This window comes from Sander lucioperca, chromosome 21 (assembly GCF_008315115.2).
Source record: "Sander lucioperca isolate FBNREF2018 chromosome 21, SLUC_FBN_1.2, whole genome shotgun sequence".
Classification (NCBI taxonomy): domain Eukaryota; kingdom Metazoa; phylum Chordata; class Actinopteri; order Perciformes; family Percidae; genus Sander; species Sander lucioperca.
In genome coordinates this window covers 1625052-1642962 of record NC_050193.1, presented here as the reverse complement: position 1 = coordinate 1642962, position 17911 = coordinate 1625052, and the positions used below count along the sequence as shown (strand labels likewise).

General features: G+C 42.8%; 1 protein-coding gene and 1 pseudogene across 3 annotated transcripts in view; one reads left to right on the top strand and one right to left on the bottom strand.

Moving 5' to 3' along the window:
* LOC116062299 (cephalotoxin-like protein) overlaps window positions 1–15609 on the top strand; it is a 1100540-nt gene extending 1084931 nt beyond the window's left edge. For 2 of the 3 annotated variants that reach the window (XM_035996649.1, XM_035996648.1), the window contains exons 2-3: window positions 13200–15375; window positions 15439–15609. In XM_035996649.1, coding sequence (XP_035852542.1) covers window positions 13202–14884 — 1683 coding nt within the window. In that variant the 5' untranslated portion in view covers window positions 13200–13201 and the 3' untranslated portion in view covers window positions 14885–15375; window positions 15439–15609. Of the gene's footprint in view, window positions 1–7840; window positions 8133–13199; window positions 15376–15438 lie in introns of those variants that run through there. The other variant, XM_031316965.2, reaches the window with a different exon arrangement.
* The window catches only part of LOC116062301, a 1036964-nt pseudogene that overhangs the window by 104219 nt on the left and 914834 nt on the right, over window positions 1–17911 (bottom strand).

Sequence of the window (17911 nt, the reverse complement as noted above, 5' to 3'; positions counted from 1 at the left end):
TGGTAGAGCGTACTATGTACAGAGACAACGGTAGTAGAGAGTAGTATGTAGGACACAGCTGTAGAGAGTAGTATGTAGCGAACAGCAGCAGAGAGTAGTATGTAGAGATACAGCAGTAGAGAATAGTATGTAGAGACACAGCAGTAGAGAGTAGTATGTAGAGAGACAGTGGTAGAGCCTACTATGTACAGAGACAACGGTAGTAGAGAGTAGTATGTAGAGAGACAGTGGTAGAGCCTACTATGTACAGAGACAACGGTAGTAGAGAGTATTATGTAGAGAGACAACAGTACAGAGTAGTATGTAGAGAGACATCAGTAGAGAGTAAAATGTAGAGAGAAGGCAATAGAGAGTAGTATGTAGAGATACAACAGTAGAGAGTAGTATGTAGAGAGACAGCAGTAGAGAGTAGTATGTAGAAAGACAACAGTAGAGAGTAGTATGTAGAGAGACAACAGTAGAGAGTAGTATGTAGAGAGACAACAGTAGAGAGTAGTATGTAGAGAGACAGCGGTAGAGCGTATTATGTACAGAGACAACGGTAGTAGAGAGTAGTATGTAGAGAGACAGCTGTAGAGAGTAGTATGTAGCGATACAGCAGTAGAGAGTAGTATGTAGAGAGACAGCAGTAGAGAGTAGTATGTAGAGAGACAACAGTAGAGAGTAGTATGAAGAGAGACAACGGTAGAGAGTAGTATGTAGAGAGACAACAGTAGAGAGTAGTATGTAGAGAAATCAATAGAGAGTACTGTGTCGAGAAACAACAGTAGAGAGTAGTGTGTAGAGAGACAGCAGTTGAGAGTAGTATGTAGAAAGACAACAGTAGAGAGTAGCATGTAGAGAGACAACAGTAGAGAGTAATATGTAGAGAGACAGTGGTAGTGCGTACTATGTACAGAGACAACGGTAGTAGAGAGTTGTATGTAGAGACACAGCTGTAGAGAGTAGTATGTAGAGAGACAGCAGTAGAGAGTAGTATGTAGAAAGACAATGTTTGAGAATAGTATGTAGAGAGACAACGGTAGAGAGTAGTATGTAGAGAGACAAAAGTAGAGAGTAGTATGTAGAGAGACAATGGTAGAGAGTAGTATGTAGAGAGACAACCGTAGAGAGTAGTATGTAGAGAGACAATGGTAGAGAGTAGTATGTAGAGAGACAACCGTAGAGAGTAGTATGTAGAGAGACAACAGTAGAGGGTAGTATGTAGAGAGCCAACGGTAGAGATTAGTATGTAGAGAGACAATGGTAGAGAGTAGTATGTAGAGAGCCAAAAGTAGAGAGTAGTATGTAGAGAGACAAAAGTAGAGAGTAGTATGTAGAGAGACAACAGTAGAGAGTAGTATGTAGAGAGTCAACCGTAGAGAGTAGTATGTAGAGAGACAACAGTAGAGAGTACTATGTAGAGAGACAACAGTAGAGAGTAGTATGTAGAGAGACAATGGTAGAGAGTAGTATGTAGAGAGACAACAGTAGAGAGTAGTATGTAGAGAGACAACCGTAGTGATAGGAGTGAGAATGTGTTGCAACCGAAAAACAGTCCGCTAAGCTCTGCAGATTTTCATTCTGGATCACCGCTGACAACTGTAAAAAAGATTCTGTTTGGGTCTGTTGATGACATTCTGTGTGCTTTTTCTGTTTAAATGAAAGGTCAAAACCCCCAAAAAAGGAAGTCTTTTTAAGATAGCTGTTCATAAACTGGAAAATTACCAACATTATTAATAAGTTTAGGAGATTTCTGCAAAGAAGAGTACAGACCGAAGGGGAAGAATAGAGAAGGGGAACTGCCCTGTCCTCACACTAACCTTATGTCTCAACCCACATATCATCTGTCTTGCACAAGTGTTTCCTAAGAAGTTTTTAGGACACACACAGAGACACACACATCACAGAGACACACACACACACACACACACACACACACCCATCACAGAGACACACACAGACACACACACACACATATACATCACACACACACACACACACAGACACACACACACACAAACACACACACACACACACACACACACACACACACAAAGACACACACACACATACATCACAGAGACACACACAGAAAGACACACACACACACACTCATACACACAGACACACATACACCGTAGAGAGTAGAATGGGTTGAGACCTTTAACTCACTCATGAAAAGAGAATAAAGAAAAAAAAAAAAAAGAGAGAGAAGCAAATGGGTCTGATGTGTTCAGTTAAAATGGGAACGAGTGATTTCTTTAAGTTTCATATGCTGAGATATGTTACGTTATGTGCGCATGCGCAGCTTCATTAGAAACTTTAATTATGGCACCTGGTAATCATTTCACCCAGACCATCATCAGGAGCACACAGCCCGTTGGTATGTAACTGCTAACTACTCACGCAGTCTAGTAATAATGTTTAAGTCACTTATATGTTTGAGCACTGAACGTTTACCTCACTGTGTCAGTGTTAGTCGGCCGAGAGTAACTTGTAGCTCGCAAGGTGCGGTTGCTCAGCGAACCGGATGCTGTATAGTATTAGGCTATCATTAGCCGTTTGCGTTGTGCTGATTGTTCGGAGCACTGCTGGTTTCTGGTGGCGGTGGTGATGGCAGTGGTTTGGTTCGGTAATCCATGGTGGAGCGCCGCGTTATGTTGCGTTTGTGCGTGTGTGAATCCTTTGCACGAGGCACATGGTGGCATGGGTTCTGTGTCCTGTGACAGCGTCCATAGCAACTAGTGACGGCAGAGCAGTGTTGCCAACTCTTTTCCAATGAAAGTCGCTAGCACCAGCTCCAAAAGTCGCTAAAAGTCGCTAGATGACGTCATACGCTCATTTGCATATTTTTGACATCATTACGCAATCATTTGTATAAAGCTTAGTGGTTGTGTCAGCAAGGTAGATAGAAAGAAATATAACTCTTGAGCCAAATAATCACAAATTCAATACAGGAATTTATTTTACCTCATAATTATTACTTAGGCAGCCTATCTTTGAATTAAAAAAATGAAATTCTACAAAGGGAGGGAAAAAGATCGATAAAGAATTCTCAAAGAAGGCTGGCTTGCCCAGATCCAGGCCAGCTCAGCGGCATCTTTCTCCTGTCGCGTCCTGCTGTCTGTCCTACCTACACCAGCACCCGCACACCCTGTCCCCCTCCCCTTCTAACTACCTGCGCACTGTGCTCAGTGCTGCTGCACATGAGGAGAGAGGGGAGAGGCTGCTCCTCTGTCACAGAACAGAAGACTGTTTTGGCGGCTACAGGAGAGAAATACCTTGCATGCTCGCTGGACAATACTGGTGACTTTTCTACAGAAAGTTGCCAGATTTGTCGCTAGTCGCTTTTTTAAAAAAAAGTCGCCAAGGGGGTCTGAAAAGTCGCTAAATCTAGCGACAAAGTTGCTAATTTGGCAACACTGCGGCAGAGTCACTGTGCGCATGCTCCTCTGGCGCTAGGCATTCTGGGTGATGTAGTCAATGTTGTTTTAAGCCAGATTTGCCACATTTTGATGGTGTTGCAGGCTTCTTTGATTTCATTATTTACATTATATTATATTATTTGAATAATATGTTTACATGGTATATTTGAATAATACATTGTCATTATTTGTTTGTTGTATTTCAGGTTTATGACCTGTGGTCATTTAATTTAAAATAAACTTAAGGACAAACACGAGTCATGACATGGTGTGCTTCCTGGTAAGCCTTTTCGTAGGGCTAAATAATGGAAAATCCGAAGTCATAAACCATGGTTCTCCTTGTACATGGATAATGCAAAGACTAGAAAATTCGTCATGAGACTAACTTCTGATAAGTTAACAGTCCACCCATAAAGCTGTCTGCTCATCTGTTGACTTACTAGGCATAATCATTACTGAGTGAAAGCCAAGAAGAGGATAGAGTCTACAGTTAAAGGATTACTTAAACCCAGTTGGCGGAAAACACAAGAGTTGGCAAGATGGCAGCAACAAAGGAGGAGCTGGAGAGGCTAAAACAGAAGCGGTCAGCAGCCCAGACTGCGTTCACTAAAAGAGCCAATTACCTTGCCTCCAGAGTTAGTGCACTGGGGGAAAGTGAAATGAGAAGTGAGTGGAGGAACTTTAAAGTGGATCACTCCAGAGTAAGAGATGCAGGGTTTGAGTATGCCACGGCCCTGAGAGAAGTGGATGACGATGAAGTCAAAAAGAAGGCGGAAAACATTGACGGGAAAACAGCAGAATGTGACTGTAAGTTTGATGAAACTGAACAAATCATCCTGATCAGCTTCTGGACAAGGTTCGCTGAGGAGGAAATTACCACCCTCGCTAAAGAGGCTGGATCAGCCATGGACCAGGCTGAGGCAACCCACCACCAGCATATGACCAGGAGGGAACGTGAACTGATTCATAGGAACCTGGAATGGCAGGTCTACAACCTCGAACGAGGATTGGATAAGTGGAAAGACTTGATCCCTCGGTCCAAGGTAACAGAGTCAAAAGACCAGATCCGGAAGTTGAAGAAACGGCGTAAAAAACTGTGGGATGAGTGGGCATGGCAAGGCGGTTCTCAATCCGACGACGAAGAGAAGCTGGGAAAAGAGAGGATTGTGGAGCAGGAGGAGCTAGTTGGGGCTTACAACTACAGGCCCCAGATCAGCCTAGAACGTGCACGCTTGCCCATGTTTGCTGGTAATATGAGGGATTACTACCGCTGGAAAGCTGAATGGGAGGACTTGCAACGTCTGGGAAACCCTCATGGATTGGAAAATGTGAGGAAATTCCATCTCTTGGGCAGCCTAGATGAAAATGTCAAGAGGGACCTTGTTTTGTCCAGCTGTGGATCCGCCGCCGACGTGTTCAGGCTCCTGGACAACAAGTACGGAAATAAGCCGAAAATAGTGCTGCTGATTGCACAAGAAGTGCAAGGACTTTTCCCCATCAAAGGAAACAATCCAAGGAAGACAATCGAACTGATTGAAGCCGTGGAGAGAGATCTTCGTGACCTACAAGTCTTAGGGGAGGAAGACGCTGTAAAGAACTGAGTCGTTGTGCAGTCGATTGAAAGTAAGCTTCCTGACTCCCTGAAAGAAAAGTGGTTAACACACAAAAATGACCCTGGAAGCGGGTTTTCACCACGCAATCACTTCAACTGTCTACTGCAGTACTTGAAAAAGCAGGAGGACATTCTCAAGGAGCTAGACCAGCTACAGCCTAGCCCGGCGGACAATACTGAGAGGTCAAGCGAAAAGAAAAAGGAAAGGAGGGCATTCACCAGAGCCACGTCAGGAAACACCCAAAAGGGCTCTCAACCAAGCTTGGAGACATGGAGACAACAAGCATGGAGGTAGGCTGTTCGCATGCAAAGTCTTCAAGAAGCTCAATCTGACAGGCAAGAAGGCTCAGCTTAGGAGTGCAGGAGCATGCTTTAAGTGCTTGCGCCTTCATGGTGACGACGGTGGCTGCACACAAAAGTATCTATGCTCAAAGGATGACTGTCAGAAAGAGGGCTCTTCTTCCACAATTACTTGCTCTGTCCAAAGCCACAGATCAAGAAGAAAGAGGAAAAGAGCGGAGAGCAGAGCAATTCAAAATTGGGGAAAAGGGGGCTTGGACTAACCAACAAACACGAGGAGCTCCTTGCCAAACTTTCTCCAGAGCTGCGAGCAGAGTTCAAGGAAGCCTTTTCAAAGAAGATCACGACAAAAGTGTGTGCTAGCACTGGTTGTGAGCCAAAAGAGTGTCCTGTCATAATGATGCTGTTGGATGTGACGACAAACTCTGGCCAGCTAGTTGGTACGTTGATTGATCTCGCTTCAGATACTAATTATATCACTAATAAAGCAGCAGAGTGTCTCAAGCTAAATGGTGAGAACATTAAGTTGATTGTCCAAGGTGTTGGAGGGATGGAGAAAACCATTACTACCAAGAAGTATACCCTGAGGCTGAGAGTAAAAACTCCTAAAGGTACAATAGCAGAGCACAAACTCCTTTGTTACGCCTTGGAAGATGTTGCGAAGGTGAACCAAGCTGTCACGCCACAGCAACTGCAGACGTTCTTCCCAAACGTTCCACTCAAGGACTTGGTCCGTCCCGAAAACCACAGGGAGGGTCGCCTGGTCCCACAGCCAGTCAAAGTAGTGGGAGACCTCATCCTCTGGGATGGCCCCCATGGGAAGACTGTTGGTGGAACGCATCCTGACCTCTTTGAAGTGATAGACCTAGTAGTGCACAGGTCTGAAACACATTTCGCGAGGTCAATGAGAACAGCTTCAAGGGCGTACAAAGAGATTCTCGTGGAGACGGAAGGACCCAGTGAAGTCTTGGTGGAAGGAGAAGACGCAATCCTCCGAAACACTGCAACTACCAACAAAGAAGTCTTTGAATGGTTCAAGTGGGACAGTATTGGCGCCGCCTGTGATCCTCAATGTGGTGGCTGTAGATGCGGTAGGTGCCCCCTGGGGGCAAGGAAATGACCCTAGGAGAGGAAAGAGACTTGGAGAAGATAAAGGAATGTCTCACCTACGTGCAAGCGGACAAGCATAGCGAATCCCCTCACTGGGACGCAGCTTACCCGTGGAAAGGAGACCCCGCAACACTGCCTGACAATCGACGTGCAGTGGAAGCTAGCTTTTTAAACACTGAGAAACGACTGGAGAGGGAGCCGGAATGGAAGGCTGCGTACAGAGAGCAAATCCACGATATGGTCTCAAGAGGGGCTGCTGTTAAATTTACCCAAGAGGAAATCGATAGCTGGAAGGGACCTAAGTGGTATATCAGTCATTTAGTTGCTCCTAATCCTAACTCAACCACTACTTCTGTAAGAATTATCTGGAACAGTAGCCAAGAATGCATGGGAATAAGTTTGAATGACCTACTGTACAAGGGTCCTGACATCCTAAATCAGATAAGGGGCGTGCTTCTAAGATTCAGGACTGGGTTGTACACCGCCCTGGGCGATGTGAAAAAAAATGTACAACTCTGTCTGGCTAGAAGACAAAGAAGTACACCTCCATCGATTCCTCTGGAGAGACAACCCTGAGGAGGTAATTGAAGTCTTTGCTGTCGTCAAGGTCAACATTGGCGATAAACCTGCTGGTTGTATCGCCCAGGTGGCTATGAGAGAAACAGCCAACTTGCCCCAGTTTGCAGCCATGATTGAGGAGCACAGAGTTGTGGTAGAAGATAGTTATGTGGATGACATCTTGACGTCCCACAATGACTTGCGGATACTGGAGAAAATCACCAAAGGAGTGGAATTTATTAAAAGCTGGAGGCTTCTCCCAACGGTAGAGAGTAGTATGAAAGACTGGGGCAGATTGGGGGGGGTGGATGGGTCAAACAACACAGTCTTTCACCCAGGAGACTGGGGTTCATGTCCCACGTGTCACTGAAACGTACATTTCGTAACCCCACCCACCATCTTTTCCTTAACCTAACTGTCCCGAATTGTCCCTGAACAAGCGCGTCAATAACATTGTTATAGTGTTACTGTTGTCTAGTGTCGCTTTTTGACGTGATAGGAGAGAGAATGTGTTGCAACCGAAAAACAGTCTGCTAAGCTCTGCACATTTTCATTCTGGATCACCGCTGAAAACTGTAAAAAAGATTCTGTTTGGGTCTGTTGATGAGATTCTGCGTGCTTATTCTGTTTAAACGAAAGGCCAATACCCAAAAAGTCTTTTTAAAACAGTCACAGGTGTGCAGTTGAGAGACAGCTGTTTATAAACTGGAAAAATACCAACATTATTAATAATTTTAGGAGATTTCTGCAAAGAAGAGTACAGGCCGAAGGGGAAGAATAGAGGAGGGGAACCGCCCTGTCCTCACACTAACATTATGTCTCAACCCACATATCATCTGTCTTGCACAAGTGTTTCCTAAGAAGTGCTGATTTGTTTATCAGCGGTGTATCAGAGAGTTGTCCCTACATGGTAAACCTCTGTGTCCTCAGCTCCACCTGTCAGAAGGTGTGGCCAATCAGCTTCCTTTAAAAATGACTGCTTCTGTCCTGTCAGGCTCAGAGATCAGGGGCTTCCTCCGAGACTCAACAACCTGCAGACTGTCGTCAGAGACCGCCATCACATCCAGCAACCATCCAGCCAGCCGACCAATCACAGCAGGCAGACGTTTCTGGTCCAGTGTCCAGCTCTCTGAGCCTCTCTTCAGGTCTGCACTCTCTCTTGCTTTAACCAACACAGATAATATAACACATTTTCCTGAAAAAAATGGAAAATGAATACTGTAATTTATAATACTGTAAAATTAACATTGTCTTACTGTCGCTAAATTTCAAGTTTTGTAGTGTTACAGTTTTTGATTGCTTTGACCTGCTTAAAGCAGCCATTTTATGCTCATTTTCAGGTTCATAATTGTATTTTAAGGTTGTACCAGAATAGGTTTACATGGTTTAATTTTCAAAAAACACCATATTTTTGTTGTACTGCAGTGCTCTCTCTCACTGCTGCAGATCCTCTTTTCAGCTGGTCTCTGTTTTAGCTACAGAGTGAGACCTCTTTTCTTCTTCTTCTTCTGTACTAGCTTTGATTGCACTGCACATGCCCAGTAGCTCAGATGTAGATCATGTCAGCTAGCTAGCTCCATAGACAGTAAAAGAAAGGCTGTTTCTACAACTTCGGTCAGTTACAAGGCAGGATTAGCTGGGAGACTTCTAAATGAGGGCGCACATGGAAGTAGTTCTTTTGTAGATTATGGTGAACTTGTGTGTGTTGTAGCAGTGCTTTGCTATTGAGAACGAGGTAGCGTTAGCATTAGCATGCTAACGCTACGAGCTAATGTTGTGGTTAGCCTGCTCGTTTCGGCTTCTGACGTCACAAGTCGTGCCAATTTTGAACAGCTCACCCAGAGACTGAAGGCAGGACACATTCAGAAACCGTATCTCACTCTAAACAGCATGGAGGGATTTTTTTTAAAGTTTGTATGAGTGTGGAAGCACCAGAGACACAAAATAACACCCCAAATCCCAGAAAAAGTGATTTTTTCATAATATGGGCATTTTAAAAAAACTGGGATCCACTCGGTTTTCATCAGCACTGTCTCAGCAGAGCAGAAGACACCTTTTGCAAATGTGTTAACTCTTTCTCATTGGATTGATGCATTTTCCCCACCCTTTTGCACAACAGTTAATACGGATGTCTTTCAAGCAGTCCAAACTCCATTGTTTTAGCTATGGTAACCAAACAGAAACCATCTGTTCCTAACTATTAGAAACTACCTCCATCAGTATGAAATCACTGAAGCACCTGTTTGACACTCCTTCACACAAATTTTCAATTGCAAGTCAGTCTGCAGGCCTTAAAGGTGCAGCGTCTGTGTTGTTCTTTGCCAACATGGATGGAAGAGGTCTAAGACAGAAGAGACTGAGGGCCCTAACTTGCACCCAGCGCAATTGACTTTGTACACCGACGCATGTATCATTCCTATTTTGCACCAGACGCACAGCGGACTTTTCCATCCACAGACTCACGTCGGTAAATTAGGGAATGAATCTGTGCTCTTGGGGGCGGTTCAGCAAAAAGAGGAGGTGTGTTCCGGCGCAAACGTTCCCTAGTGCTATTTTGCAGTTTCAGAAAACAATTCCGCCACAGACCACAAAAAAACCTATTCTAAAGTCATTCGTTATTCAGATGCTATTTTAAGGACGCATGCTTGGCGGCAATGTAGAGTGTGCACACCGCGCATACACTTTGCTTCTCTCATCTCACGGACCCAGCAGTTCCCATTTTTGCAAACCATACATAAATACAAGGAAAAAATTACATGTTTTACACAACATTTCCATGAATCATGGATGTGTTGATGACATAAATGAGGAAATATTAGAGGACTTAAGAAGATGTGATGTTGAACTGCATGTGCCGATGCCACTGAACCCAAATGCCCCAGCAGCAGCAGCAGCAGCACGGGAGAGGAGAGACAGAAGAGCTGCATCGTCTATACTGAGGTCATCTCGGTCTAATGTTAGACTACATTGTAAAAATATCACCATGCATTCATAACCTCGTGATTCAGTGAGAGTGATCTCAAAACATCAGAAAGTATGTTTTTGTGACATTTCTTTATTTACATTTTGTCAAAAAGAAAAATCAATAGCAAACGTCGGTCTCCTCGGCTGTGAACGGCTCCTGGCGTGCCCCCATGGATGTATTAAGAGTGTGCGCCTAGCAAATTTGTCATTATAATAGCAATCTGCCATGGAACAAGCACGCCTGCTTTTAAAGGGAATGTGAGATAGCGCTCTCATTGGTTTATTGCACGTTACACCCAAACCACACCGATGACTAATGTAGCTACTTCAGACCAACCCATTTTAGATTTGCGTCGGGTGCAAGAGTCATTTATCCTGCCGGTATAATAGCAACCCGCCCGAGATCCGCCCACAAAGCTACTTGCGTTTGGCGTTTGACACTTGTGTTTCAGATTGTTAAAATAGGGCCCTGAGTATCAATAGTGGCTATTTCTTATACTCTATAGTAATAGATGTTTATAATTTACTGTAATAGATTTTATTTTTATTTTCTTTATTTCTTATACTCTAATAGATTTTATTTTGGTTTACATTTATTTTGTGGAATATTTACAGATTTTCAGTTTTCAGCCACAGTTTCAAAGTAAGAATCAATGGAATCAATAAAATTTGCATCAAAGCATTTCTGATTCTGGATCCAAATCTTTGCAAGAAGGCAACTTTATCAACAAATGTCACTGGCATGAAAGCTACGTACAGTAATAGACTACAATGACAAGCAATGGTGCACTGATTCCCACTGAGTGCTGTATTTTGTATGTTGGTGTCCACTGTGTAATGGTTGATTGGAAGAGCTCATACACTTGTTTGCAAGTTGTGTTGTTTGAAGGCAACATTTTCTTTTGTTGCATATTTTAAATGTTTTGGCACGGATAGAGCCTTTTGCAAACAAAATTTGTCATTTTGACCATGAGTGCCAGTGTTTGGGCCTGTGTGTTAACTGTTTTGAAAAATGTGGAGTTTGAGTTGACTGCTGCGTCAAAGCAACCAAGAAAAACTGTAATGTAAAATACAGTACAAACTGTTTTTTTGTTACTTTTAGTATTGTATCAACACATTCTCACTCCCATCGCGCCGCATGGTCCGGTGACTGTGGCGTTTGTTATTGACGCAAAAAGTCCCCGTTAGCGTCATATTTAGAGGCTCTGGGTCGGGACGTATGTTTAACTGACATGCAGCACAGGAACAGGACAGTTAGGTTTAGGAAAAGATGGTGGGTGGGGTACTACTCTCTACCGTTGTCTCTCTACATACTACTCTCTACCGTTGTCTCTCTACATACTACTCTCTACCGTTGTCTCTCTACATACTACTCTCTACTGTTGTCTCTCTACATACTACTCTCTACCGTTGTCTTTCTACATACTACTCTCTACTGTTGTCTCTCTACATACTACTCTCTGTCTCTCTACATACTACTCTCTACTGATGTCTATCTTCATATTATTCTCTACTGTTGTCTCTCTTCATACTACTTTCTACTGCTGTCTCTCTACATACTACTCTCTACTGATGTCTCTCTACGTACTACTCTCTACTGTTGTCTCTCTACATACTACTCTCTACTGTTGTCTCTCTACATACTACTCTCTACTGATGTCTCTCTTCATACTACTCTCTACTGCTGTCTCTCTACATACTACTCTCTACTGATGTCTCTCTACGTACTACTCTCTACTGTTGTCTCTCTACATACTACTCTCTACTGTTGTCTCTCTACATACTACTCTCTACTGTTGTCTCTCTACATACTACTCTCTACTGTTGTCTCTCTACATACTACTCTCTACTGATGTCTCTCTACGTACTACTCTCTACTGTTGTCTCTCTACATACTACTCTCTACTGTTGTCTCTCTACATACTACTCTCTACTGATGTCTCTCTTCATATTATTCTCTGCTGTTGTCTCTCTTCATACTACTCTCTACTGTTGTCTCTCTACTGAGCTGAAAGTGAGCATAATATAAGCACTTTAATCTGAGGCGAGAAACAACAAAATAGTCATATTAAAAAGACATTTCCAGAACAAACACGTTTCAATTGCTTAAAAGTATCTGGCTGTGTTGTAGCCGGTAAGCTCAGTTGGTAGAGCAGGCACACATATGTTGAGGTCAATTCCTTGACGCAGAGGGTCCAGGGTTCGAGTCCGACCTGTGACGGTTTCCTGCATGTCGTCTTCCCCCTTTCATGTCTGAGCTGTACTATCATTAAAGGCGGAAATACCCATAAAAATAATCTAAAAAAAAAAAGTATCCGGCTGTGAATGAGAGACATTTCGGAACTTCTGCAGAAAGCTCAAATATGTTTTGCGGCTCCAGACAGATTTATTTAGTTACTTTTGGCCAAGTTACCCTTTACTTGTTACCTTTGTTTTTTGATTACTTTGACAGTATTCTCCAGTTAACTAAAGCATCTAAAAACTAATGCATCATATAGCTGTTTTTTTCTTTTTCTTGGACAGTATCTTACTGATTTGTTCAGTTTGTATTTTTTTTTACATAGCGTATGTTTACAACCTATTTTAACCTAAATTAATACTGATATAGCAGGTTGTACACATAACAAAAAACGAATGATCAACCTTTGTGTTGTCCTCATGGGACAAAATTGAAAATCAACACGTTTTTGTGTGGGTGTGTGTGTGTGTGTGTGTGTGTGTGTGTGTGTGTGTCTCTGTGTGTGTGTGTGTGTGTGTGTGTGTGTGTGTGTGTGTCTCTCTCTGTGTGTGTGTGTGTGTGTGTGTGTGTGTGTGTGTGTCTGTGTCTGTGTCTGTGTGTGTGTGTCTCTGTGTGTGTGTGTGTGTGTGTGTGTGTGTGTGTGTGTGTGTGTGTGTGTGTGTGTGTGTGTGTGTGTGTGTGTGTGTGTGTGTGTGTGTGCATGTCTCAGTGCGTGTTTGTGTGTGTGTGTGTGTGTGTGTGTGTGTGTGTGTGTGTGTGTGTGTGTGTGTGTGTGTGTGTGTGTGTGTGTGTCTCTCAGTGCATGTTTGTGTGTGTGGGTCCTATTTGTTGTGGCTTAAGAGCCAAGTCAGAACAAATTTGGGGCTCCAAACCAAAGGAGAAACAGGAAAGGCACCAACCAGCAGACATTAAAAACAAAACAAACTCTAAGTTTGGGGATGGTGGGGTTGTGAGTCTTGAACTTGCAGTGTTTAGAACATGATTCCATGTTGTGTTGTCTGTGTTGCAGTCATGGCGTTCCCTCGGCTGTCTGCCTCCATGCTGTTGGCTTCATTGATCCTTCTTCTCTACTGGACGACATCTTCAGCTCAGTCACATGACCCCACATCCTCCATTGTCTCACCCCCCTACAGGGTGAAGAGAGACCAGCCTTTTGAAAACAGAGAGAAAGTGGATAAATCTTTGGCAGTGGGAAACAGCTTCCTCACTGTTGTCAAAGACATTTTTGAAATGATTGAAAAGACTAAAACCAAAGAGTTGACAGGTGTGATGAAGAGTCTCGCCAACGTCGCCAAATTGGCGCCTGGCGTTGGAGGTCTGGTCGCCTCTGTTGTCAACATGGTCTTGATCTTCATCCCTCAGGATGACCCGGTGCTGAACGAGGTGAAGAAAGGGTTTGAAGAAGTGAACAGAAAGCTGGACTTGCTCTCCATCCAGATCTCCAACCTGGCAACAGACGTTGAATGGTTTAACTACGCCAGCGTCTACTCTCAAGACGAGCTCCGCATCCTCAACACCTGGAAGAAGTTCAATGAACTTCTTCAGAAGAGTCAGTTGGTACAAAATGAAGAGCAGAAACTCCGACTGGCAGAGATATTTGTCAACTACTATGAGAACACAGGAACTGAGGCCAGTGTGGCCAACCTCTACCATTACCTGACGGTCAAAGACACATCTCTCAGTGGAAACCTCAACGAACTGCTGAGGAAGAAGTTTAAATGTGACTTTCAAGAGATCGGCAAATATAACGTCTATTTCAGTCGTTTGATGTGGCAGGGGATGGTGCTGAACCAGTTCTACTGGAAACTGATCGGGTTGGATTCATCAGGTATAGAAGCCAAACACACCCAGATGTTCAAGAACGTCTATGAGGCTCAGAAATCAGCTCTGGACTACTGCCTGGACAACCACATGCAGTATGTGAAGGAAGATGTGAAGGAGATCAGGAAAGGACTCAGTGCTGACAACAAACAAGCCATCGCTGATAAGGTGAAAAACGCTCTAGATAAGAAGTACAACTGGTACAACTGGGTGGTGCTGGTGTACAACACAGACCAGGCGCATAATTACATACTATATGATCTGACTAAGATTATAGAGCACACGATCACCGTCGCCGTGGGATACACTCTGAAAACAGATAGAACGTATGATGACTTTAGAAGAGCAGCTAATAAATGCTTTGAATCAAGTAAACCATGTAAAAGTAGCATAGCACAAACCTGTATGTATACTGCTAAAGTGCCACCACAAGGACGACCACGTGGCAGTAAGGAAGTGAAACCTGTTCCCTTTGGAGATATTGTTAAAGTGACACATGCTGCCTCGGGGGAAAAGTTTGCCGTGGCTCCTGCACCCTTTCACCAAAATAAATGTTTTTGGTATAGCCAATATTATGGACAGATTTCCATCTATCAATCTGTGAAGGAGTCTGTCTGCCAAAGTGGAACATGTAGCTACAGAGGAACGTGCAAGCGGCTGCTGGACTCCAATGAATGGATGTGTGACTGTCCAGATGGTTACTATGGTGAGAGATGTGAAAAGATAACCCCCATTGGCAACGCTACAGTGGTCGATATACCAGTTGTTCCTGATATCAGCACCATTGACACCAAAATGAAAATGATGGAGGTCAAACTGGAAAACAAACTGAAGAAGATTCTCAACATCCTCAACAACAAATGTCGTGGCTAGTAGGAGATATCTGCAGACTGCTGACAGACGACAGGAACGATGACTTACTGCCAACGGACAAACTGAACACACATCAACTGACTGAGCATCTGAGAACGGCACCATGAAGGAAGAACAAGTAAACAATGCTCATTAAAGACTAAATTATGTTTAGGCAACAACTCTAGTCTGTAAACCTTCATCCCAACGGTGAAGCATGTCGGTGTCAGAGATGAGTAGTTTCTTTAGAAAGCTGGAGGATGATGTGTTGATCTGTTGTTCTGTCCTCATTTCCCTGAATGTCTCCAGCTGATGTCAGCACGACCCAAACACTCACTATACTATACTATATAATATGTACTATATACTATACTATTCACTATACAGGAAATACACCATTATTAAACATAATAATCTGAATATTAAAGTCCCATTTTAATCTGACTACAAAGTTTATTTTAGTTTTAAACCATCAACTAAGTTGTTTATTTTGATTCATTAAAAGCTTGAAGGTCCTGAAAATAATTAAATATGAATAATTAAAGTTATTAAAGTGACATTATTTAACTGTTGAGTTGCTGCAGTCTGTTCCAGCTCAGTGTAACTCTGTTGTTCTTGATCCGACCACCAGATGGAGATAATGTGACAAGAAACTAATAAAAGATGTACTGCATTTCATTGTCTTTGTACTTGTACTCTGCACAATGACAATAAAGTTGAATCTAATCTAATCAAATAAAAGAATTACTAACTAAAGACATGCTCCTTGTTTTTTGTAAATAAACGTGTGATTTGTTTGAATAAAAAGCATAAATAACAGTGGGAATTGACGACCACCTTCCATATTTTAAATGAATGTTTGGTCTTTTTTTCTTTGTTGTTTTAGACTTTAAAGGGTAACTTCAGGGTTGATTTAGACCTGGACTCTCTGTCTCCATGTTTCTGTGTCTGATTGTCTGATGGAACAACAATCTGTGAAACTGGTCCAGTATTAAACCAGAACCAAGCTGTAATGTAACCCTACAGGACTAATGTTCAGCAGCAGTTAGAGTCACTAGCTGCATGCTACCAGCTGCTATAAGCTAAAGTTACCCTGTGTCTTCTATCCCACAATGCAACGCAGGCGTGTTTTCCCAGAGGAGAAGAAGAATCAGAAGCACCTGCAAAAAACTGAATAGGAAAATTAGGCCTTTAGTTTCTAAACAGTGGAAATGTAACATGCACCAAATATAATATATACAACCTTCTCCTGTCCTCCTGAGGGCTCGGTCTGTTTCAGGGACGTATTAGAAGTATTTTAGTTTGAGTGTGTTTACATGATGCCTCCGTCACACAAACAACGAGTCATCTCCTGACGCAAGTCACGCAACGGTGTGTTTTCAGTGAGTGTCTGAAATCTTGTTTGGTTGTTATTTAATAAACACCACAGAGGGAATGAGGTAACGGTTTCCAACACAGCTTTTGTGTTTTTGAGCATGTTCTATTAGGAATCAAAAATACTCTGTTACAGTAAAAGTCTGTAAGTATCATCAGGAGAATGTAGTTGTTGTATTAAACCATTGTAGTACATGTAAAGGATCCAAACACACACACACACACACACACACACACACACACACACACACTCTGTGTGTAAAGGATCAACCAGCTGTGTGTTTAATGGTCTAATCATCTCAGCGTGACTTGTAGCTGTTATATTGTTGACTAGTTTACTTTAGAATCAAACATCAGATTTATAAACTACATGTGTTCTGTCTGCAGGAATCTTAATGTGTAAAGTAACTAGTAACTAAAGCTGGAACAGATGAATGTAGTGGAGTAACTAAAGTAACTAGTAACTAAAGCTGGAACAGATGAATGTAGTGGAGTAACTAAAGTAACTAGTAACTAAAGCTGTAACAGACGAATGTTGTGGAGTAACTAAAGTAACTAGTAACTAAAGCTGTAACAGATGAATGTAGTGGAGTAACTAAAGTAACTAGTAACTAAAGCTGGCACAGATGAATGTAGTGGAGTAACTAAAGTAACTAGTAACCAAGGGCGAGGCTAGCCCCTTTTTAGGGGTGCTTCAGCACCCCTAAAAAGGAGCTCAGCACCCCTAAAACTTGGAGTTAGAAATGTTGTTATTCTAACATTTTTGTTCGTCTTTGACAAGGTTAAATAATGTCCAAAACATACTCCGTAGTTTGTGGTTTAAAATGTATGCGTTAAGGATGAAAATGAAAACATCCCCGCTTAGCAAATGGTATCATCCTCTTCTCTTCTTCTACTTCTCCTCTGTACCTGCACCGCTCAGCACGACCGTCATCCAGCGCGAAACACACGCAGAGTGAGAACCCGTTATGTAGTGTTGTGAATCAACGAAGTTGCTCCAAAGCTGTGTCTCACAAACCATATCGGTGAGTACCTGAATCACGTGTACACCTATAATAACGCCGCCTTTACACTGGCAGTTGAAATCCGCTCCGTAATAGGCAATACGCCCCCAGCGGACGTCGTACTACACCGTTGAAAAGCTTCGGAAGCGACTCACAAAAATGGCAGAGAGACTAGAACGAGTGATAAGTGTCTGAATGTCCGATTCTCTCTGACCTCTCTGTCGGTACACGATCCGTTCTGCCTGCACGATCCGTTCTGCACATGCGCAAGATAATACTGTTTTACCGAGGATACGACCTGCACGATCTGTTCCACGCTAGCCTATGGCTAGCCTCCACCGGGAAGCTAACGTTAGTTTAGCTAACAGCTAATTCGGCTAACCGCTAGCTGACAGCTAGATTCAGTCTAAAATAACGTTAACTCAAACGTAATGGGAAAAGCAGGCTACAGCTAAATTAAGATTTCACAGTAATAACAATAAAGACAAGTATTGAGTGATTGTATTTTAAATGAGCACAAGTAGAACTGACGTAACAGCTGTTATATATGTCAACGTTTATTTTCAAGTTTTATTTTGAGGGTCTTTTAAAGTTATTACATGCTGTCTCAGCTAGCAGTTAGCCGAATTAGCTGTTAGCTAAACTAACGTTAGCTTGGCTATCGACCGGA